Here is a 25,488-nt window from a genome sequence, read left to right as displayed (position 1 = left end):
TTCTGCCATACTGTAAACATCTTGAGACTTCTACATGTGAGGTGTAATGTAGAAGAGTAACATGTCTAAAGGACAATTTTGTGCTGCATGTCCATGCCCACTAGGAACTGGATTGAGTCTGCCCAAACACACTTCGCAATGGACCATAATAGCTCGTAAACAGAGAACGTTTTCATTTCAGTCCCAAACATGAAAAGCCTTAACCTTGTGTTGGTGTGGGAAATGGGAAAATTTCCATACTGGTGCTGTAGGGGGTGGTCTTGTGTGGTTGGGGCTGAGGTATGTTATTGGGGTAGAAAAGGTGCTCCATGATGATAGTGGGTGCCTGATACGGTATGGTAACCTAATGGACATGATACCAAACTCGCAACCCACAGGTCTTGACTCCAGTCTCACCATGGCAAGTTGTGAAGCTGAATTCAAAAATCTGGTAATCTGTGGACTAGTAGCGGAAAATGACCAGCTTGTTGTAAAATCCAACAGGTTCCCTAATGTCCTACCAGGGAATAGAACTTACCACCCCTACCTCGTGGTCTACATTTAACTCCAGTCCCACACTACGTGCTTGATCCTTAATACCCTCAGAGCAACTAGGAATGGGCAATAAATACTGCCTTGCTTGTGTCGGCCACATAGCAAGAACAAATTAAAACTAAGTTGTAAAGTTTTCCATTTCCTAGTACAAATATCCCTTACCTTGATGAGCACAAAAAAGACTTAAGAAAGAAAAGGAAGAAAGGTAACGTGTTGTAATGCATAAACTACAAGAAATGTCATTGTAACATACTATAAATAAAATATGTAATGATATTTTTGATTAATTGACATGAATTCTACACTGTAAGCTACATTTTTCATAGAATGATTCAGTTCCTTTATGACCACAGCAAAAAATGCTCAGTGTTGAAGCTTCATCAGCTATTTCCCTTTCATCAAGATGCGAAAGAAAAGACATTGCGCCAAACAACAATGGTTCACCTAGCAACCACACAACCCGCCAATAAGCAGGAGGCCTAATCTAACCACTTCACCAGTCCCTACAGTAACCGCATAACAAATATAGCCTTCTATATGCTGCTGAGAAGCATCTTATTCCATGTAAGTTATCCTCATTTTTATTTCTTTTTACTAACCTATTCTGAGCTGTAAATTGTATTTATGTATATATCGAAAGAAATGTCAGATGCAATATGAATTCAACCTATATCATAATAAATTTTGGTAATCCCTGTTGCTTAGTCGTATCTAATGTGTCTCCAATCTCTTCTGCAGTGATATTACACGTAATCATAATTAGGTGAGATTGTGTAGAAGCTGTAAAATAATCTCACAGTTCTGAATTCCGTAAAAATGCAAGGTTTACTTCTATATAGCACCTTTCACGACCACCGGACGTCTCAAAGTGCTTTAAAGCCAATTAAATATTTTTGTAGTGTAGCACTGTTGCATTGCAAGAAACACGGCAGCCAATTTGTGCACAGCAAGCTCCCACAAACAGCAAGGTGATAATGTGTTAGTGGCATTGGTTGAGCCATAAATGTTGTCCAGGACACAAGGGAGAATTCCTCTGCTCTTCTTCATAGTGCCGTGGACCTTATACATCCACCTGAGAGGGCAGACGGGGCCTTGTTTCAACATCTATCCAAAAGACAGCACCTATGACAATGCAGCACTCCCTCAATACTGCACTGGAGCATCAGCCTAGAGTTTGTGAAGTTTCTGGTGGAAGTAGGGAGTGGCGGGTACTCGAATCCACAGCCTTCTGACTTAGAGGTGAGAATGTTACTAACTGAGCCACAGCTGACACTTACCCAGAAATCTTATTACCGTGTCTTTTTCAGTGCTCAGAAAACCTCTGCTACACTAAGGCCCCGCTGAATATAATGATTAATTTAGCTAATGTGCAAATGTAATATTCTTTAACCATATGAAAAGTTACAAGATAGAAATCTTAGTAGAAAATATAGACAAAAAGACTTTCACTGTGGATCCAAAATCATTTCCTATATTTTCACACAAATTATAGCGAAACAAATTATAATCAGAAACTTGAGCCACTACTGACCTGTCATAGTTCTCCCCACCCGTGGCAAAGCCCAGTGACAAGGCACTGATCCGAACAACCCACATGCAGGTTAACATGCCACCTGGCTTTCTCATTAAAGGCGGTCTACAGCTGAGTGGGAGACACTTAACATATTCTGCCACAACTCGATCTGCCATGGTGCTACCTGCCAGTATTGTCTCTGTTTTCACCTGACATAGGTACCCATCTGATACTGTCACTCAGGCCAGTTATTAAATGTCCAGGTTATTTACAAGGTGCTGCGATATGTCAATATATTTGATGATTAAATTTGTTTCAAAGTTTAAAAGTAAAATCAATTCTAGTAAGAATTTCCTGTCTGGTATTACTGAAGAGCAATGTTACCACAAGTTGCACTCAGGTATTTGAATCGTCATCATCATCATCAGAGGCAGCCCCTCGAAATCCAGGAAGACTTGCTTCCGCTCCAAAAGTGAGTTCTCAGGTGACTGAACAGTCCAATATGGGTATTACAGTCTCTGTCACAGGTGGGACAGACAGTCATTGAAGGAAAGGGTGGGTGGGGAGTCTGGTTTGCCGCACGCTCCTTCCGCTGCCTGTGCTTGTCCTCCGCATGCTCTCGCCGACGAGACTCGAGGTGCTCAGTGTCCTCCCGGATGCTCTTCCTCCACTTAGAGCGGTCTTGGGACAGGGATACCCAGGTGCCGGTGGGGATGTTCCACTTTATCAAGGAGGCTTTGAGGGGGATTTGAATCAATACTAACAGTAACAGGCAGCTATCAGCAGGCTTAAGATTGGGACCTAATGCTGCTGGAAGCAGGACTAAGGCTGCAAAAATTCAAAATAATGGGCGATTTGGATATTAAACCATGACAACAACTGTCCCTGATATTAATTGGACAGAAGAGGTAGGTAAAGGGGATAAGGGATGGAGTTCCTACAATGTGTGCAGGACTCCTTTCTAAACCGATATATAAAAAGCCCAACAAGAGAGGATTCACTATTGGATCCAATAATGGGGCAGATAAGAGAAGTCAAAGTGGGGGAACATCTAGGCAATAGTGAACGAAATACAATATGCTTCAAGATGATAATTGAGAAGAACATAAGTATGATAAAAACAAGGATATTAGATTGAAGAAAAGCTGATTTTGAAGGGCTGAGAATAGAACTTGGGAAAATAAAATGGGCAACAATATTGGCAAAAAACGATGTAGAACAGAAATGGGAAGTATTTAAAATGGTGTTCAACAGAGTGCAAGAACAATATATTCCGTTAAAAGGAAAGAACAAACTGAACACTAATGAGACTATGGATGAATAAAGCCATGAGAACAATTGAGGGTAGGGAAAGAGGCATACAGTAAGTACATAGACAGCAGGGGAGTGCATGATAAGAGAGAAAATGAATAGATTAGGGAAGAAGCAAAAAAAAACAATTAGGAAGGCAAAGACAAACTATAAAATTAAATTATCAAGGAACGTAAAACAAAATAGTAAAATAGTTTACAGGCACATCAATAAAAAAGAGAAAGGTTGAGATGGGAATAGGGCCATTAAGGGATAGACAGGATAATACTACAAGTAACGATAGAGGTAACAGAGAGAGTAGACAATGGTAATGCAATAGATGTAATTTATCTAGCATTTCAAAAGCCCTTCGATAAGGTACCCCATAACAGACTGATGAACAAGGTCAGAGAATGCGGAGTCAGGGAACAAGTAGCAGAATGGATAGCTAGCTGGCTTCAGGACATAAAGCAGAGAGGAGGGGTAAAGGGTAGCTATACACAGTGGCAGAAGTTGAGTAAAGGTGTACCACAAGGAACAATGCTGGGACCACTGTTGTTCACAATTTATATTAACGATGTATACTTCGGAATCAAAAACAATGTTTCTAAATTTGCGGATGACACCAAATTAGGGAGCGATAGTCAATACTGAGGAGGACTGCAACAAATTACAGGAGGACATTAATAAACTTGCAGAATATTTGACAAATGAAGTTCAAAACAGATAAATGTAAAGTATTACATTTTGGAAGGAAGAATAGGGAGGTCATTTATTACTTGGAGGATGAGAGTCTCGGTGGGGTAGAGGAACAAATGGATCTCGAAGTATAACATTACAACAGTGACTACTTTCCAAAATTACTTAATTGGCTGTAAAGTGCTTTGAGATGTCCGGTGGTTGTGAATGGCACTATAAAAATCCAAGTCTTGCTTTTTTAAAAATAAATACACAAATCACTTATAGTTGCGACACAGGTTAGCAAGGCCATAAAAATAGCAAACCAAGCACTAGGGTTGATTTCTAGAGGTAGATAATTGAAAAGTTGGGAAGTTATGCTAAACTTGTATCGAGCCTTGGTTAGACCACACTTAAAGTACTGCATACAGTTCTGGTCACCATATGATAAAAAGGATATAGAGGCACTGGAGAGGGTGCAGAGAAGATTTACAAGGATGATACCAGAAATGCGAGGGTATACATATCAGGAAAGGATGAACAGTCTGGGTCTCTTTTCTCTTGAAAAAGGAAGGCTGAGGGGTGACCTAATAAAGATCTTTAAAATTATGAAAAGTTTTGATAGAGTGGATACAGAGAGAATGTTTCCACTCCAGTGCAACGCTGAGGGAGTGCTGCACTGTCGGAGGTATTGTCTTTTGAATCAGATGTTAAACTGAGGCCCTGACTGCCCTTTCAGATGGACGTAAAAGATTCCATGGCACTATTTCGAAGAAGAGCAGGGGAGTTATCTTCGGTGTCCTGGCCAATATTTATCTCTCAATTAACGTAACAAAAACAGTTTATCTGATCATTATCACATTGCTGTTTGTGGAAGTTGCTGTATGCAAATTTTCTGCCGCGTTTCCCACATTACAACAGTAACTACACCAAAAATAATTAATTGGCTATAAAGCGCTTGGAGATGTCCGGTGGTTGTGAAAGGCGCTATATAAATGTAAGTCTAGAAAGAGGAACTGAAGGAAATCCTTATTAGTCAGGAAATTGTGTTAGGGAAATCGACGCCGAGGGCATGCAGAAATCAAGCGCAGGCAGCGGAAAGAGCGTGCGGCAAACCAGTCCCACCCACCCCTTCCCTCAATGACTATCTCATCCACCTGTGACAGTGTCTGTGACTCTCGTATTGGGCTGTTCAGCCACCAAAGAACTCACTCCAGGAGTGGAAGCAAGTCTTCCTTGATTCCGAGGGACTGCCCATGATGATGATGACTCCCCTCCCCAGCTGCCTTCCACCCAACAGCATGTCAGACTTTCAATCTAGCTGCAGCCGGGAAGACCGTTGCAAAAAATTAAAACAGATCCTGCCGTTAAATTCAGCAGGAGTTGCGGAAAACCCTTTGTTCCGGGTTTCCAGGCTACAAATCCCCGCCACCACCTCGCCTCCCCCATCCCCACCTAACCCTGCTCCCTTTCCGCCTCACAGTTATTATCGGATTGAGGCCAGTATTGAGACCTCTATTTTTCTTTCGAGCAGAATAATGGAATATATACAATGTCCCACATATCATTATTACTGTGCATATTACAGATGCAAGGATTCAGAAGTTCAACTAAAATGACTAACACTACATTCAGGGTCTGATGAAAGACTTGGGATCATTTTGATGGCTGTGGTCTGTACACAAGTAACATCATTGAACAGAAATCTGAAGCGAGCACTGCTGTGTTATTGATCTTTGCGCTGCTGGAATAATTACACCCCTGAAATTAAACTGCACATACTAACATACAAACAGTTAAAGCTTTTTTTTTTATAAATGCCTAGCTCTGCCATTTTAAGAGAGATATTAAAGCCCGTTTATTTTAAATGGCTAACTCTCCACTAAAGTAGAATTAGAGGGGAATGGAGAAGAATTGTCGATGGATGTGCCAAGCTTTTGTATGCTAGTAACCTGCTGTGTAACTTCAAGGCATATCATTGTGCTGAAAGAGAACAAAATATGAAATAGTGCACACTGTATAATTATTTCCTGCAGACTCCAGTCCATTAGTATTCAATACTAATAGCAGTCTGTTTACTTAAAAGCCATTGACCTGATTTTAATGTCACAACACCAGTGTAATTTAAATGAATTAAGTAGTCAAATTAATAGCACATTTGGCAGTGAAATTGTAAAACTGCTGCAGAGCTTTCAAAAAATGATAATTAATGAGAAAGAAACAAGAGACGAGTGAAGTTCACGAAAGAGCTGGACCAGTAGATGAACCATTAGAATACAAACTTAGTTGACAGACGGTTTGTTGTGTGAGCTCCCCATCACTTTAAATTTGCCAACCACTGCAGGCTCACTTGCTACCTGATTCCTATTATATCTGTCCAACCCACAGTAGAATCATAGAAGCATAGAAAATTACAAAACAGAAGGAGGCCATTTGGCCCATCGTGTCTGTGCAGTCGAAAAAGATATACCCAGACTAATCCCACTTTCCAGCACTAGGTCCGTAGCCCTGTAGATTACGGCTCTTTAAGTGCATATCCAAGTTCCTTTTAAATGTGATGAGGGTTTCTGCCTCTACCACCCTTTCAGGCAGTGAGTTTCAGACCCCCCACTACCCTCTGGGTGACAAAATCTCCCCTCTAATCCTTGCACCAGCTACTTTAAATCTATGCTCTCTGGTTATTGACCCCTGTGTTAAGGGAAATAGGTCCTTCCTATCCACTCTTTCCAGGCCCCTCATAATTTTATACACCTCAATTAAATCTCCCCTCAGCCCCCTCTGTTCCAAGGAAACTAACCCCAGCCTATCCAATCTTTCCTCATGGCTAAAGTAGGTAGTGGCTAGCAAGCCACTCAGTTGTATCAATGAATAAATTCCCTACCTAACGGGATTGTTAGGAGCATCTTCACCGCACGATCTGCAGCGGTTCAAGAAGAAGACCCATTACCACCTTCTCAGGGCAACTGAGAATGGGCTATAAATGAGCCTTGCCAGCGACTCCCACATATTGAGAATAAATATTTTAAAAATATGGGCTGAGGCAATTGGGAAACAGGTGATTTTACGCAGGTGGAACTCGATGGTCTTTGAGGATATGGGGTCGAAAGCTCAGCTCGGGGTCAAATAGGACATTGAAGTTGTGAAATAGTGGCCAAGGCAGGGGATGGAATCTGTGGGGAGGGAACGGAATTTGTGCCAGGGGGAGGTAAACGCAATGGTTTGGACTTCCCAATTTATAACTGGAGGAGATTTCGGGTCATCCAGGACACTGGCATGACACTGAGAAGTACAGGGACCTTGGAGTGCAGGTCCACATATCCCTGAAGGTAGTAGGACAGGTAGATAAGGTGGTTTAGAAGGCATACGGGATACTTGCCTTTAATAGCTGAGGCACAGAATACAAGAGCAGGAAGGTAATGCTTGAACTGGATAAAACACTAGTTAGACCGCAGCTAGAGTACTGCGTGCAATTCTGGTCACCACATTACAGGAAAGATGTGATTGCACGAGAGAGGGTACAGAGAAGATTTAAGAGGGTGTTGCCTGGACTGGAGAATTTTAGCTATGAGGAAAGATTGGATAGGCTGGGGTTGTTTTCTTTGAAACAGAGGAGGCTGAGGGGGAGACATAATTGAGGTGTATAGAATTTCAAGGGGCCTAGATAGACTGGATAGGAAGGACCTATTCCCATTAGCAGAAGGGTCAATTACCAGGGGGCATAGAGTTAAAGTAAGTGGTAGGGGGTTTAGAGGAGAAGTCCTTTCACCCAGAGGGTGGTGGGGTCTGGAATTCACTGCCTGAAAGGGTGGTAGAGACAAAAACCCTCATAGCATTTAAAAAGTACTTGGATATGCACTTGAAGTTACCGTAACCTGTAGGGCAATGGACCAAGAGCTAGAAAGTAGGATTAGACTGGATAGCTCTTTGTCGGCCGGCACGGACACAATGGGCTGAATGGCTTCCTTCTGTGCTGTAAATTTCTATGATTCTATTCTAGAACTAGATGTCTGACAAACATTTGGCAACAGAGACAGTGGAGGAGTTGAGAGAGGTGGTGGAGAGGTATTCTGGGTGTCATCAGCGAACGTGTAGAACCTGACATTATGTCTTTGAATTATGTCACCAAAAGGCAGCAGGTACATCAGGAATAGGAGGGAGCCAAGGACAAATCCTTAAGGGTCTCCAGAGGTAATGGTGTGGGGACAGGAAGATGCTCTGCCATCGATGCGCTGACTATGATTTGATGCGGAAGAGTACAACCGGCCCCACTGAGCTGGACAACAGAGGAGAAGCATTGGAGGAGAATGATGTGGTTGATCGCGCCAAAGGATGCAATGAGGTGGAGAGGATCAGGAGGGATAGTGCACAACACTGACAGTCATAGAGAATTATCATTTGCGACTTTGATTTGGGCTGTTTCAATGCTTTAGCGAGGGCGAAAACCCGTTGGAGAGATTCAAACATGGAGTTGCGGGAAAGATGAACACTGATTTGGGAGGCGGCAACACGTTCAAGGACTTTGGAGAGGAAAGGGAGATTGGAGATGGCCGGAGTTTGAAAGGACGGATGGATCAAGTTGGGTTTGTTTGAGGAAGGGAGTGATGATTAGACATTCGATCCCCAAAACACTGGTAAAAAAAAACAGAATGCCATGCAATAAAATGCAATTTGATATTCAGTGACTGTAAATAATGATGTGCTTCAGAGCATAACAATTTCCTTCAGTCCTTCACTACTCACTGACGATGCATCAAAAGCCAGTGATGAAACCGACATGGAAATCAAACAACATTTTACACCACACGAGTGGACATGTGGGGGTCTGACCAACCAATCCAATCTGCTTCAATCTCTCGGCAGATTGAAATACAATACAGATTTTTTAAATGGAGAGTTTATAGCAGACATCACCATCACATCAATCATTCTTCATTGGCTGTAAAGCACTTTGGGACGTCCAATGGTCGTGAAAGGTGCTATATAAATGGAAGTCTTTCTTTTTACCATCTCAAAAGTAGCAGCTCAGCAGCCTTCTCATATTTTTGGGTAGTCTGGAGTGACTGGCCACTTCAAATTTCAACTTCTAATTTAAGATTACTGAATGATCATCTTATTATTTTAATAATTGAAACATTTCACATAATTTTGCACTTTTATTAAAAAAAGGATGACTGAATAATTAGCAAGTCATTCAAATGAACATTGGATAAAGCAAATTTTTTTTTCTTTCATTTACTCTTGCCTATAAACACAACTTCTGCAATTTCCCTTTACATAGCTCAGACTCTTTGCTGTTGTGCTTGTTACCTCGTATCATTCAATCACTTGTACCTCTAAGGACTAGACAGAATCATGTTACTTAGATACAGCATGCACCTCTACTGTTGCCAGCGGGATCTTCTGCTGTTGTTTTCGCTGCTTTATTCCCTTTTATTGCCTGTCACATCAGGGGATATCATGAGAAGGGGAGAGAGACACTTAACCTGGGAATTATGTTTAGATTTTTAAAATGGAGAGTTTATAGCAGACATCACCATCACATCAATCATTCTTTATTGGCTGTAAAGCACTTTGGGACGTCCGATGGTTGTGAAAGGTGCATATTGATGGGGCTAACCAAACTGATAGCAATACGGTGGAGGAGGATTTCCTGGAGTGTATTAGGGATGGTTTTCTAGACCAATATGTCGAGGAACCAACTAGAGGGCTGGCCATCCTAGACTGGGTGATGTGTAATGAGAAAGGACTAATTAGCAATCTTGTTGTGCGAGGCTCCTTGGGGAAGAGTGACCATAATATGGTAGAATTCTTTATTAAGATGGAGAGTGACACAGTTAATTCAGAGACTAGGGTCCTGAACTTAAGGAAAGGAAAGTTTAATGGTATAAGACTTGAATTGGCTAGAATAGACAGGCGAATTATACTTAAAGGGTTGACGGTGGATAGGCAATGGCAAACATTTAAAGATCACGTGGATGAATTTCAACAATTGTACATCCCTGTCTGGAGTAAAAATAAAACGGGGAAGGTGGCTCAACCATGGCTAACAAGAGAAATTAAGGATAGTGTTAAATCCAAGGAAGAGGCAAATAAATTGGCCAGAAAAAGCAGCAAACCTGAGGACTGGGAGAATTCTATAATTCAGCAGAGGAGGACACAGGGTTTAATTAGGAGGGGGAAAATAGAGTGTGAGAGGAAACTTGATAGGAACATAAAAACTGACTGTGAAAGCTTCTATAGATATGTGAAGAGAAGAAGATTAGTGAAGACAAACGTAGGTCCCTTGCAGTCAGATTCAGGTGGATTTATAATGGGGAACAAAGAAATGGCAGACCAGTTGAACAAATACTTTGGTTCTATCTTCACGAAGGAAGACACAAATAACCTTCCGGAAATACTAGGGGACCGAGGGTCTAGTGAGAAGGAGGAATTGAAAGATATCCTTATTAGGCAGGAAATTGTGTTAGGGAAATTGATGGGATTGAAGGCCGATAAATCCCTGGGGCCTGATACATGGCATCCCAGAGTACTTAAGGAAGTGGCCCTAGAAATAATGGATGCATTGGTGATCATTTTCCAACAGTCTATCGACTCTGGATCAGTTCCTATGGACTGGAGGGTAGCTAATGTAACACCACTTTTTAAGAAAGGAGGGAGAGAGAAAACAGGGAATTATAGACCGGTTAGCCTGACATCAGTAGTGGGGAAAATGGTGGAATCAATCATTAAGGATGAAATAGCAGTGCATTTGGAAAGCAGTGATAGGATCGGTCCAAGTCAGCATGGATTTATGAAGAGGAAATCATGCTTGACAAATCTTCTGGAATTTTTTGAGGATGTAACTAGCAGAGTGGACAAGGGAGAACCAGTGGATGTGGTGTATTTGGACTTTAAAAAGGCGTTTGACAAGGTCCCACACAAGAGAGATTGGTGTGCAAAATTAAAGCACATGGTATTGGGGGTAATGTACTGACGTGGATAGAGAACTGGTTGGCAGAGAGGAAGCAGAGAGTCAGGATAAACGGGTCCTTTTCAGAATGGCAGGCAGTGACTAGTGGGGTGCCGCAGGGCTCAGTGCTCGGACCTGTGCTATTTACAATATACATTAATGATTTAAATGAAGAAATTGAGTGTAATATCTTCAAGTTTGCAGATGACACTAAGCTAGGTGGCGGTGTGAGCTGTGAGGAGGACGCTAAGAGGGCAGGGTGACTTGCACAGGTTAGGTGAGTGGACAAACGCATGGCTGATGCAGTATAATGTGGATAAATGTGAGGTTATCCATTTTGGTGACAAAAACACGAAGGCAGAATATTATCTGAAAGGCAGCAGATTAGGAAAAGGTGAGGTGCAACGAGACCTGGGTGTCATGGTGCATCAGTCATTGAAAGTTGGCATGCAAGTACAGCAGGCGGTGAAGAAGGCAAATGGTATGTTGGCCTTCATAGCTTGATGATTTGAGTATAGGAGCAGGGAGGTCTTAATGCATTTGTACAGGGCCTTGGTGAGGCCTCATCTGGAATATTGTGTTCAGTTTTGATCTCCTAATCTGAGGAAGGACGTTCTTGCTATTGAGGGAGTGCAGCGAAGGTTCACAAGACTGATTCCCGGGATGGCAGGACTGACATATGAGGAGAGACTGGATCGACTGGATTCACTGGAGTTTAGAAGGATGAGAGGGGATCTCATAGAAAATAAAATTCTGACGGGACTGGACAGGTTAGATGCAGGAAGAATGTTCCCGATGTTGGGGAAGTCCAGAACCAGGGGACATAGTCTAAGAATAAGGGGTAAGCCATTTAAGAGTGAGATGAGGAGAAACCTATTCACTCAGAGAGTTGTTAACCTGTGGAATTCCCTACCACAGAGAACTGTTGATGCCAGTACATTGGATATATTCAAGAGAGAGTTCGATATGGCCCTTACGGTTAAAGGGATCAAGGGGTATGGAGAGAAAGCAGGAAAGGGGTACTGAGGTGAATGATCAGCCATGATCTTATCGAATAGTGATGCAGACTCGAAGGGCCGAATGGCCTACTCCTGAACCTATTTTCTATGTTTCTATGTTTCTATGAATTAACTTACTGTAATGCATTTGTTTCATGGGTTCTTTGCTTAAGAATTCATAGCAACACATTGCTATTAAGAACTAGTTGGTTTATTAACAAAGGTTTAACAGTCACACTACATATTACCAGTTCACCCACCAAGCTCACAACCACCTGCCTCATTGTGGATCCCCTGAACCCAACTGGTGGGGTTTTATTGAATCTTGTGAACATCACGTGACTGGCTACGCCACTTACAACTCAGCAGCTCTGCAACTATTTTGTGTCGGAACATTAATACAAGTGCCCCCTGATTAAAAGGGGGAAGGGGGTTACACTCCAGAAACTTTCAATTAAGTGCCCCCTGTTTTTTGGAGGGCTTTTGAGGGCACCAAAAACACAAATTAACAATTCACAACAGCTCTACAACTATTTTGTATCTGTAAAACAATAAAATATTAAATCAAGTGCCCCATGATTAAAGGGGGGGGGGCACTAAAACTGACAAAATTAAAATTTGGTTGCCGGGGGTGATGATGCACTCCAGTCCCTCCGGCGCCCACCTCTCGTGGAAGGCCACGAGCGTACCAGCGGACACCGCGTGCTCCATCTCCAGGGACACCCTGGCTCGGATGTAACCGCGGAAGAGAGGCAGGCAGTCAGGCTGAACGCCCCCCTCGACTGCCCGATATCTGGACCGGCTGATGGCCTCCTTGGCCATGCCCAGAAGCAGTCCTACGAGGAGGCCTTCTGACCTGCCCGCTCCCCTACACACTGGGTGCCCAAAGAGAGAGGTTTCGGGGCTTGGCGCCGATGAGAACTTCCATCCGGACGGGGGTCAGTTTGAATGGGATCTCCCCACATGCTTGGGCCATCTCGACACACCTAACGGAGTCAGGGCCCAGTGCTGTTTTTAGCGACTCGATGGCATTGGCCCGCGGGGACATCGGCCCAGGATAGGCGCCGTGCCAGCTCATCTGGCACCATCCAGCCCGCTCCTCCGCCATCGAGCAGGTCCCTGACCTTGGTCACCTCGCCAGCCACAGCCCTCTCGTCTGCCTGCCACCTAAAACCGCGGTCGTGGAGGTACAGATTCCTGAGCAGCGGCTCCTGCAGGACAGCCGCCACTCCAGACGGTGGAGAGCTGCGCTTGGTGGCGACTCTGTTCCAGACCCTGATGAGTTCCTGGTAAAAAAACTAACAGCCCTCACATGGCGGTCTTCAACAGCTCTACTGCTACTTTGTTGCAAACAATAATCAAGTGCCCCCTGGTTAAAGGGGGGGCCACACTCTAAAAACTTTCAATCAAGTGCCCACTTGTTTTTTGTTTTTTGTTCTTTTTTTTTGAGGGCACCAAAAACACAAATTATACAAGTGCCTCCTGGCTAAAAAGGCGGTGGGGGAGGGGGGAGAACACTAAAACCGGCAAACTTAAACAAATTAAACTTTAGACATGTGGTTCAAATTTAAATTTGGTTGCCGGGGGTAACGATGCACTCCAGTCCCTCCGGCGCCCACCTCTCGCGGAAGGCCGCGAGCGTACCGGTGGACACTGCGTGCTCCATCTCCAGGGATATCCTGGTTCAGATGTAACCATGGAAGAGAGGCAGGCAGTTAGGCTGAACAACCCCCTCGACCGCCCGGTGCCTGGACCGGCTGATGGCACCCTTGGCTGTGCCCAGGAGCAGTCCTACGAGGTGGCCCTCGGACCTACCCACTCCCCTCCGCACAGGGTGCCTAAAGATCAGGAGTGTGGGACTGAAGTGCAGCCAGAATTTGAGGAGCAGCCCCTTTAAATAATGGAACCTCGTACATTCAATAAAAACGTGTAACACGGACTCCTCCAGACCACAGAAATTGCAGGCGGCCTGGGAGCCCGTGAACCAACTTAAAAACTTATTGCACGGGACTGCTCCGTGCACCACCCTCCAGGCCAATTCCCCAATAAATAGAGGGAGGAGTCCCACATAGAATGCACTCCATTGGGGACCCCCGCCTCCTCCGGATGACAAGATGGTACGCCATGGCGTGTCCGGACGGCAGACGAGGATGGCAACGTGGAGAGTGTGCAGGAGCAGCCCGTAAAGGAAACCACTCCGCGCAGAACTGAAAGGCATGGAGGGGATTTCCCCGAGGCGGCTCAAGTTGTGAGGCGCCGGCTCCTGAGGGAGGTTTGGGGGCTTGGCACCAATAAAGAATTCTGTCCGGACAGGGGTCAGTTCAGACGGGATCTCCTCACGTGCTTGCGCCTCCTCGACACACCTAACAGAGTCAGGGCCCAGTGCTGTTTTTAGCGACTCGATGACATTGGCTGCGCGCCAGACGTCGGCCCAGTTTAGGCACCGTGCCAGCTTCTCTGGCGACATCCAGCCCGCTCCTCCACCATCGAGCAGGTCCCTGACCCTGGTCACCTTACCAGCCACAGCCCTCTCCTCTGCCTGACACCTAAAACTGCGGTTGTTGAGGACCGGATTCCTGAGCAGCGGCTCCTGCAGAACAGCTGCCACTCCAGATGGGCGAGAGCTGCTCTTGGTGGCTACTCAGTTTCAGACCCTGATGAGTTACTGGCAAAAGACAGGCAGCCCCCGCATGGTGGTCTTCAACAGCTCCACAAACCTGTGAGTGGTCTTCAACGGCTCCACAAACCTGTGAGCATACTCACTGGTGCATACTTACCTGCATTGTCTGTACTCTATGGGCTCAAGTTGAACGAGAAGTGGGATCTGTGCCTGGGGACACTGGAGTCCATGCGTATGGGGATCGGGACAAGTGACCAGCACACTTGCCGGCACCGGCTGAGGTGCGGAGAGATTTTAGCTCCCGGGCTTTATTTCCATAATATTGACTGGACTCTCACCCAATCTTGGCGGGAGGCACTGCCTGGCTGGCAGGAGGGAGTGTCACTCTGCGTGGCACAAATTCGATACTGGGGACCCGCCAGAATGGTGGCCAGAAGTCCTGGGCCTCTTTATGTTCTTGGTCCAGCTCCTAGCAGGTTAGGCCAGACGGGGAAGTCACTACTGCTCCCCCACTCAGGCCTCAGGTACATATTGCGGTTGAGCCGCGATGACATCATTGGAACCGGATCATGCTTCAGGTGGGTGTCCTCACTGCTGGTAAATGAAGTTGGCTGGATTGCGGCGGAAAGGCGGTGGGTCAGTCCCACGCTCTATTTTAACTGCCCTAATGATCCAGAGACGTGAGTTCAAATCCCACGACGACAGATTGTCGTAAAAACCCATGTGGTTCACTAATGTCCTTGAGGGAAGGAAACATAGAAACATAGGGCCCAAGTTTCCACATGATTTGCGTCTGATTTTTAGGAGCAACTGGTGGAGAACGGACTATCTTAGAAATCGCAATTCTCCACATTTTTTTTTTCTGCAGTTCTAGTCAGGTAGAACAGTTCTACTTTGGAACAGAATTTTTTCTTCAAAAGGGGGCGTGTCCGGCCACTGACGCCTGATTTGAAAGTTTCCACAGTGAAAACGTACTCCAAACTAACTTAGAATGGAGCAAGTGAAGATTTTTGTAGAACTGAAAAAACCTGTTCTACACATTAAAAAATCAGGCGCAGGTTACAAATTAGGCGTCCAGAACGAGGTGGGGGGGGGGGGGGGGGAAGGAGGGGGGGGAAGGGGGGGTGGAGAAGGGAAGTCATTAAATTCTACAATAAATCCTTATTTATACTTCTACAAATATTATACAAATAAATCCAACCTGAATAAAAATTTATAAGCAAAGAAAAGATTAAATAAACCATCTTCCTACCTGTGTGAAAGTGCTTCAGCCAGGGAGAATGGTGCAGGAAGCCTCACAAAACGAGGCAGCCATTCCCGAACGCGGGAGGGGGGAAAAGGAAGCCGTTTCAGACGGCGGGAGGGAGGGAGGGAACCGACCGGCCGACCGAACGCGGGAGGGGGGAAAAGGAAGCCGTTTCAGACGGCGGGCAGGAGGGAACCAACCGACCGAACGCAGGGGAGGAAGCCGTTCCAGACGGCGGGGAGGGACCGAACGCAGGGGTGTGGGGGGGGGAGCCGTTCCGGGCGGGCGAGCGGGGGGGAGGTGGGGAGTGCAGGCCCGACCGACCAGCCGACCGAACGCAGCGGGGGGGGGAGGAAGCCGTTCCAGATGGCGGGAGGGAGGGAGGGAAGGAGACAGAAGGCTGCAGGAAGCCTCAGAAATTGAGGAGCCATTTCCCGACAGCAAAAGGGGGAGGTCGTCGGGAAACGGCTGCCTCAACTTTCTGAGGCTTCCTGCAGCCTTCTCACTGCTGCAAGAAGCCTCAGTGCTGATGTGCTGATGGCAATGTGCTTTTATTAAAAAATGTTCAAAAACTAAACAGCTACAAAGAACTACAAAAATAACCGAGTGCCAATGTTTTTTTCACACTGTGCGTGCGCGAACGCTCCAACGCGCACGCGCAGCATTGCCGGCAGGAAAAAAACTAATTGAAATAGTACCCGCCCCCTCTCACTTACAAAATCGGCGCGAGTGTAGGCTCCGCCCCTCTGGGCGCCGCGCCAAACAGACAAGGAGCTGCAGGGCGCTCCAGAATCGCGAGTTTTTTTTCCGGCACCGTTTTAGGCGCGAAAAACGGGCGCCCAGCTCGGAGGGGCGCCCGTTTTTTATCGTGTGGAAACTTGGGCCCACAGAAACATAGAAAATAGGTGCAGGAGTAGGCCATTCAGCCCTTCGAGCCTGCACCACCATTCAATAAGACCATGGCTGATGATTCCCTCAGTACCCCTTTTCTGCTTTTTCTCCATACCCCTTGATCCCTTTAGCTATAAGGGCCATATCTAACTCCCTATTGAATATATCCAATGAACTGGCATCAACAACTCTCTGCGGCAGGGAATTCCACAGGTTAACAACTCTCTGAATGAAGAGGTTTCTCCTCATCTCAGTCCTAAATGGCCTACCCCTTATCCTAAGACTGTGTCCCCTGGTTCTGGACTTCCCCAACATCGCGAACAATCTACCCGCATCTAACCTGACCCGTCCCGTCAGAATCTTGTATGTTTCTATGAGATCCCCTCTCATCCTTCTAAACTTCAATGTATAAAGACCCAGTTGATCCAGTCTCTCCTCATATGTCAGTCCGGCCATCCCGGAAATCAGTCTGGTGAACCTTCACTGCATTCCCTCAATAGCAAGAACGTCCTTCCTCAGATTAGGAGACTAAAATTGAACACAATATTCCAGTTGAAGCCTCACCAAGACCCTGTACAACTGCAGTAAGACCTCCCTGCTCCTATACTCAAATCCACTAGCTATGATGGCCAACATACCATTTGCCTTCGTGGAGTGCCGCAGGGCTCAGTGCTGGGACCCCAGCTCTTTACAATATACATCAATGATTTGGATGAAGGAATTGAGTGTAATATCTTCATGGTTGCAGATGACACTAAGCTGGGTGGTGGTGTGAGCTGTGAGGAGGACGCTAAGAGGCTGCAGGGTGACTTGGACAGGTTAGATGAGTGGGAAAACGCATGCTGCACCTGTATGCCAACTTTCAATGACTGATGAACCATGACACCCAGGTCTCATTGCACCTCCCCTTTTCCCAATCTGCCACCTTGCAGATAATATTCTGCCTTCGTGATTTTGTCACCAAAGTGGATAACCTCACATTTATCCACATTATACTGCATCTGCCATGCGTTTGCCCACTCACCTAACCTGTTCAAATCACCCTGCAGCCTCTTAGCATCCTCCTCACAGCTCACACTGCCACCATGCTTAGTGTCATCTGCAAACATGAAGATATTACACTCAATTCCTTCATCCAAATCATTGAGGTATATTGTAAAGAGCTGGGGTCCCAGCACTGAGCCCTGTGGCACTCCACAAGTCACTGCCTGCCATTCTGAAAAGGACCCATTTATCCATGTCTGCCAACCAGTTCTCTATCCATGTTAGGATATTACCCCCAATACCGTGTGCTTTGATTTTACACACCAATCTCTTGTGTGGGACCTTGTCAAAAGCCTTTTGAAAGTCCAAATAAACCACTTCCACTGGTTCTCCCTGGTCCACTCGAATCGGTACATTCTCAAAAAATTCCAGAAGATTTGTCAAGTATGATTTCCCCTTCATAAATCCATGCTGACTTGGAACGATCCTGTCCCTGCTTTCCAAATGCGCTGCTATTTCATCTTTAATAATTGATTCCAACATTTTCCCCACTACTGATGTCAAGCTAACCGGTCTATAATTACCTGCTTTCTCTCTCCCTCCCTTTTTAAAAAGTGGTGTTACATTAGCGACCCTCCAGTCCATAGGAACTGATCCCGTGTCGATAGACTGATGGAAAATGATCACCAATGCATCCACTATTTCTAGGACCACTTCCTTAAGTACTCTGGGATGCAGACTATCAGGCCCCGGGGATTTATTGGCCTTCAATCCCATCAATTTCCAGAACACAATTTCCCGCCTATTAGGGATATCCTTCAGTTCCTCCTTCTCACTAGACCCTCGCTCCCCTAGTACTTTCGGAAGGCCTTCGTGAAGACAGAACCAAAGTATTTGTTCAATTGATCTGCCATTTCTTTGTTCCCCATTATAAATTCACCTGAATCTGACTGCAAAGGATCTACATTTGTCTTCACTAATCTTTTTCTCTTCACATATCTATAGAAGCTTTTGCAGTTAGTTTTTATGTTCACGGCAAGCTTCTTCTCCTACTTTATTTTCCCCCTCTTAATTAAACCCTTTGTCCTCCACTGCTGAATTCTAAATTTCTCCCAGTCCTCAGGTTTGCTGCTTTTTCTGGCCAATTTATATGCCTCTTCCTTGGATTTAACACTATCCTTAATTTCCCTTGTTAGCCACAGTTGAGCCACCTTCCCCGTTTTATTTTTACTCCAGACAGGGATGTCCAATTGCTGAAGTTCATCCATGTGATCTTTAAATGTTTGCCATTACCTATCCACCGTCAACCCTTTAAGTATAATTTGCCAGTCTACTCTAGCCAATTTACGCCTCAAACCATCAAAGTTACCTTTGCTTAAGTTCAGGACCCTAGTTTCTGAATTAACTGTGTCACTCTCCATCCTAATAAAGAATTCTACCATGTTATGGTCACTCTTCCCCAAGGGGTCTCGCACAACAAGATTACTAATTAGTCCTTTCTCATCACACATCACCCAGTCTAGGATGGCCAACTCCCTAGTTGGTTCATCGACATATTGGTCTAGAAAACCATCCCTAATACACCCGAGGAAATCCTCCTCCATCGCATTGCTACCAGTTTGGTTAGCCCAATCAATGTGTAGATTAAAGTCACCCATTCTAACTGCTGTACCTTTATTGCATGCATCCCTTATTTCTTGTTTGATGCTGTCCCCAACCTCACTACTACTGTTTGGTGGTCTGTACACAACTCCCACTAGCATTTTCTGCCCCTTGATATTCCGAAGCTCCACCCATACTGATTCCACATCATCCAAACTAATGTCCTTTCTTACTATTGCATTAATTTCCTCTTTAACCAGCAATGCCACCCCGCCTCCTTTTCCTTTCTGTCTATCCTTCCTAAATGTTGAATACTCCTGGATGTTGAGTTCCCAGCCTTGGTCACCCTGGAGCCATGTCTCCGTGATGCCAATTACATCATACCCGTTAACTGTTATCTGCGCAGTTAATTCGTCCGCCTTATTCCGAATACTCGTCGCATTGAGGCACAGAGTCTTCAGGCTTGTCTTTCTAACACACTTTGCCACTTTAGAATTTTGCTATAATGTGGCCCTTTTTGCTTTTTGCCTTAGGTTTCTCTGCCCTCCACTTTTACTTTTCTTCTTTCTATCTTTTGCTTCTGCCCCCATCCTACTTCCCTCTGTCTCCCTGCATAGGTTCCCATCCCCCTGCCATATTAGTTTAACTCCTCCCCAAGTTCACCATCCTTACCTGGTCTGGCCATATGTGACTCCAGACCCACAGCAATATGGTTGACTCTTAAGTGCCCTCTGAAATGGCCTCGCAAGACACTCAGTTGTACCAAACCGCTACGACCAAGTCAGCACTGTGGGAGCACCTTCATCACACGGACTGCAGCAGTTCGAGAAGGTGGCTCACCACCACCTTCTCAAGGCTAATAAATGCTGGCCTTGCCGGCGACGCCACATCCCGTGAAGGAATTAAAAATAAATATGGTAAATGCATTGCCCAGACTGTCTAAACCATACAGGCAGGCCTCAGGTTCAAAGCAAGTCTGTATTAGTATTGACTTATCTCCACCAGTGCTACAATTAACCTCAGTATCTTTGAAGGCAGGGTTCCCACTCCTAATCACTATCCAGGAAACCCCGTTGAAAAAAATGCTGATGTGGATGTGGACTGCCTAAGACTTTATTCCCACATTGCTTTAAATTTCACAGAGTCATTACTGGCTTTAGATGTGTGGTCAGTGAGTATTGAAGGACTGAAGGAAATTGTAATGCCATGTGGTACACAATTATTTACAGCATTTGCTTTGTAAAAGAAAAACAGAAATGTTTTCAAGGACAGTATTTGTGTGTTTAGGGTTGCATATTACAGAAGTCTGGTTGACAGAAAAAGCCAGGTTACTCAAATACACTGGGAAAAAATATCCCCCACAAATAGCTTACAGGGACTGTGTAAATTCGCAGTACTTACATCGTGCAATCTCTCATCTGTGCCTCTCTTATGTAACGACTGATGAAGATATACTGCGTCTTGCTGATTTTAATCAGTCTGCTACGGAATGAATGTTCCTGCAAAAGCAAACCATAACATTATGATCCAACAACATGAACAACAACACAATAAACGACACTATGCTTGAAGGTGAATTAAATAATACACCTTTGAATACACCAGTCTTTAAAAATAAGGGCCTAGAAATTGGAGCTGTTAGCGCTGGCCATTAATGTCCGTTTTACTAAAAGAAATGGTGGTTAGCTCACTTCTGCCCACTTCCTGCGGGACCCACAGCAGCCGCCATTTTCAGCAGATTGCCAGTACTGCTGTCGCTTGGGTTCGTGGAAACTATTTTAAATAGGAGCGTGATGTCAATCGGTGTGCAACGCCGAAATGACGCACGCTCATCCATTTTGGGGCTCGCCGCTCCTCTTACCGCCCCCTGCAAAGCACACCCGTGCGTGCAGCCGCTGTCAGCGCAGCGAGGCGAGAGACAGCAGTGGTGAGTTAGAACTTGTACAATAAACAGGTGCTGGGATAACTGGTAACTGTGGAGAACTATTGGAGGGAAAATTGTTTCCACTGTGATGCATCAAATCTACCCCCGGTCAGTCAAACAGTATAGGAGGAAAATATTTTTAAAATAAACTCTACTGCACTACAGTTGTAATAATCTCAGGAAATAATTACAACTGCATTTTCTTAAATTGTATACATTGGGGTTTTCTAGGTTAGGAACTGAAAAAAATCATATGCAAAGTTTGGAAGTCTGCTTTGAAAAGGCTTGAGAGCATATTCTCACCAACTGTTCTTCAAAAATCTGCAGTTGTAAAACATTTAATGAAACTCTCTTCTGCACCAGTTACACCAGTAAACTCCTGACCAAGAGGTTCACGTTCCCTGTTTTAAAAAATGTATTTCCATTGATGCCTCATGCAACGGTTTAAGGACATTTGTGCCACAGTCAATGGGCCCAAGTTTCCACATGATTTGCGCCTGATTTTTAGGAGCAACTGGTGGAGAATGGACTATCTTAGAAATCGCAATTCTCCACATTTTCTTTTCTGCAGTTCTAGTCAGGTAGAACAGTTCTACTTTGGAACAGAATTTTTTCTTCAAAAGGGGGCGTGTCTGGCCACTGACGCCTGATTTGAAAGTTTCCACAGTGAAAACGTACTCCAAACTAAAGTAGAATGGAGCAAGTGAAGATTTTTGTAGAACTGAAAAAACCTGTTCTACACATTAAAAAAATCAGGCGCAGGTTACAAATTAGGCGTCCAGAACAAGGTGGGGGGGGGAGGGAAGTCATTAAATTCTATAATAAATCCTTATTTATACTTATACAAATATTATACAAATAAATCCAACCTGAATAAACATTTATAAGCAAAGAAAAGATTAAATAAACCATCTTCCTACCTGTGTGAAAGTGCTTCAGGCAGGCCTTTCGGGACCGAAGGCTGAACGGGCCGGCCCGAGACTTCGGGCAGGGCCCGTCCCCAGCACCAGATTTACAGGTAGGTGGCGTTGGGTTGGGTTGGGTCGGGTCGGGGAGGGGAGGGGAGGTTCAGGTCGGGGGGGGAAGAGAGAGGGAGAGAGGGAGGGGGAGAGGGGGAGGGGGAGAGGGGGGGAGGGAGGGGGGGAGGGAGAGGGGGGGAGGGAGGGGGGGAGGGAGGGGGGGTGAGAGGGGGGAGGGAGAGAGGGGGGAGGAAGAGAGGGAGGGGGGGAGGGAGAGAGGGAGGGGGGAGGGGGGGAGGGAGAGAGGGAGGGGGGGATGGGGGGAGAGAGGGAGGGGGGGAGGGGGGGAGGGAGGGAGGGGGAGGGGGGAGGGAGGGAGGGGGAGGGAGGGGGAGAGAGAGAGAGGGGGAGAGAGAGAGAGAGGGAGGGGGGGAGAGAGAGAGAGAGAGGGAGGGGGAGAGAGAGAGAGGGAGGGGGAGAGAGAGAGAGGGAGGGGGGGAGAGAGGGAGGGGGGAGAGAGAGAGAGAGAGAGAGGGAGGGGGAGAGAGAGAGAGGGAGGGGGAGAGAGAGAGAGGGAGGGGGGGAGAGAGAGAGCGAGAGGGAGGGGGAAGAGAGTGAGAGGGAGGGGGGGAGGGAGGGAGAGAGAGGGGAGGGAGGGAGAGGTGGGGGGGAGGTCAGGTCGGATCCAGTCCGGCAGCGGGAGTCGGGTCGGGTCGGGTCCAGTGGCGGGGGGGGGGTCAGGGGGCAGGAGCGCGGGTCGGGTTGGGTCCAGTCGGGGGGGGCGGGGAGCGGGAACAGGAGCACGGGTCGGGTCGGGTCGGGTCCAGTCGGGGGGGGGGGGGGCGGAGCGGGAACAGGAGCGCGGGTCGGGTCCAGTCGGGGGGGCGGGGAGCGGGAACAGGAGCGCGGGTCGGGTCGGGTCCAGTCGGGGGGGCGGGGAGCGGGAATAGGAGCGCGGGTCGGGTCGGGGGGGTGGGGGGGGGGGGGGGGCGGAGCGGGAACAGGAGCGCGGGTCGGGTCGGGTCGGGTCCAGTCGGGGGGGGGGGGGCGGTGCCGGAACAGGAGCGCGGGTCAGGTCCAGTCGGGGGGGCGGGGAGCGGGAACAGGAGCGCGGGTCGGGTCGGGTCGGTTCCAGTCGGGGGGGCGGGGAGCGGGAATAGGAGCGCGGGTCGGGTCGGGGGGGTGGGGGGGGGGGGCGGGTGTCGGGTCTGGTCGGGGGGCGGGGGAAGCAGGAGCTGGCCGTGGGAGGAGCCTTATTCACGCAGCCCCAGTGAGGCCATTCAGCCAGGGCTAGGGGCTGCGTGCTTCGGGCCCCTCCCACACAGTTCGGCGCCTGGAGCTACTGCACTTGCGTGCCCACTGTAGCGCGCATGTGCAGAGGTCCCGGCACTGTTTTCAGCACAGGGACCTGGCTCCGCCCCCCCCCACAGCTCATGCTGGCTGCGCCGAGGGCCAGAGGACCTGCAGAGTGGTGGAGAATACCGAGGATTTTTTTAGGCGCACTTTGTGGCGCGAAAAACGGGCGTCCAGGTCGGGACTGCGCCGTTCTAGGCGCGTGTGGAAACTTGGGCCCAAATGTTTCCACGAGTGCCTCCAAATCTGAGCCTGTGCTTTCAGTGCTACTCACCAGCGAATGAATCCGCTATGCGATCTGCAGGCTAGTGTACTGTCTTTCCAGGCCAACATCCCCAGCATCGAAGCACTGACCTCACTCGACCAGCTCCATTGGGCAGGCCACATTGTTCGCATGCCTGACACGAGACTCCCAAAGCAAGCGCTCTACTCGGAACTCCTACACGGCAAGCGAATCCCAGGTGGGCAGAGGAAACGTTTCAAGGACACCCTCAAAGTCTCCTTGATAAAATGCAACATCCCCACTGACTCCCTGGCCAAAGCCTGCCCTAAGTGGAGGAAGAGCATTCAGGAGGGCGCTGAGCACCTCGAGTCTCGTCGTCGAGAGCTTGCAGAAATCAAGTGCAGACAGCGGAAGGATTGTGCGGCAAACCAGGCTCCCCACCCACCCTTTCCTTCAATGACTGTCTGTCCCACCTGTGACAGAGACTGTAATTCCCGCATTGGACTGTTCAGCCACCTAAGAACTCATTTTTAGAGTGGAAGCAAGTCTTCCTCAATTTCGAGGGACTGCCTTTGATGATGAGTGCACTGTCACTGCTAGCTGCAAGACACTGCATCCCTATCCCTAACCCCCTCCCCCTCCAGCACCATGGTGGACCACAAACCTCCACACAGCAACCATCTGTGTGAAAGATCTGTGGACCTGCGGCAGCCAGCAAAGGTGGGAGTACCAGGCAGTCTGGTGCCCATTTCTGGACTTCACACAAGACCCAGAGAAATGTCCGTGCATGTAAGATGGGAGCCAAGCACAAACAAATGCCTCGTAATGTGCCATAACGCACAATGCTCCAACCCTACAAGGGCCACCAGCGGCCTCGCAATCAAAACCCGACAGAGCATTTTGCCCGAGAACTCCGCACCGAGCCTTTACTGTAGTAGGATGTCCCAAGGCGCTTCACAGGAGAGTATAGGCACAAATGTGGTGGAGCGCCTATCTGGCCGTCTCGGTAATGTGTTGTCAGAGAAACCAGGTCAGCTGATAGGGTAGAAAAGTCTCTGTGGACAGGGAGACAATTACCCTATCAATGTTTGCTTTAAAAAAAAAACAGTTACAAGAGATAGAATTACTCCTAATCCATTGTATTAACAACTGTTTCTTGGATAAAAGATGTTGTGTATTTTATTTAATAGACAGATTATTCATTGTGTAATCAACTACCCTGATAAGGAACCAAGGAAAAACTTCTGTGAGGATAAAGGGATATAATGCAAGTAGAATGGATTTGGCTGTCCCAATTATTGTATCACGTGTTGTGTGCCATTAAACTAGGTCTAAAAAAGAATGAAAATGGCAGATATAAAATGAAATGCAGCAGCCCTATTGTGATATGGTTATATGATAGGCGTTTTCAGTATTTGTCAGAAAAATTAGTCCATTTAAAATCTGCCTAAACGCTAATATATAAATTATGTATAATTAGCATACTTTGAGGATATGGTTCTCTGTATAGCATGGTGAACATACCCTCCAAGTCCAAGAATGCTTTCTAATCAATCCACTGACATATGCAGGTCGGTCACAGGATAGTAGGCATTAGCATACTTTGTCATGTTGCTCTTTTTTTTTGCATAACAAATAAGCTTACATTTGATGGATTTTGTGCTATTCCACCTCTGGAATTAATAATGTTGTCCCTCAACATTAAGGCCATCTGACTGCAGCTT

The 25,488-nt window shown here is 46.7% G+C and overlaps 1 protein-coding gene across 1 annotated transcript in view; it reads right to left on the bottom strand.

Annotated features, from left to right (window-relative positions):
* The window catches only part of LOC139274658 (von Willebrand factor A domain-containing protein 3B-like), a 275,722-nt gene that overhangs the window by 13,292 nt on the left and 236,942 nt on the right, over positions 1-25,488 (bottom strand). Inside the window, exon 26 of the mRNA XM_070891337.1 lies at positions 20,707-20,804. Within this exon, the coding sequence (XP_070747438.1) occupies positions 20,707-20,804 (98 nt within the window). The remainder of the gene's footprint in view (positions 1-20,706; positions 20,805-25,488) is intronic.

Source organism: Pristiophorus japonicus, chromosome 10, assembly GCF_044704955.1.
Source record: "Pristiophorus japonicus isolate sPriJap1 chromosome 10, sPriJap1.hap1, whole genome shotgun sequence".
NCBI lineage: Eukaryota > Metazoa > Chordata > Chondrichthyes > Pristiophoridae > Pristiophorus > Pristiophorus japonicus.
This window is presented reverse-complemented; position numbering and strand designations above follow the sequence as displayed.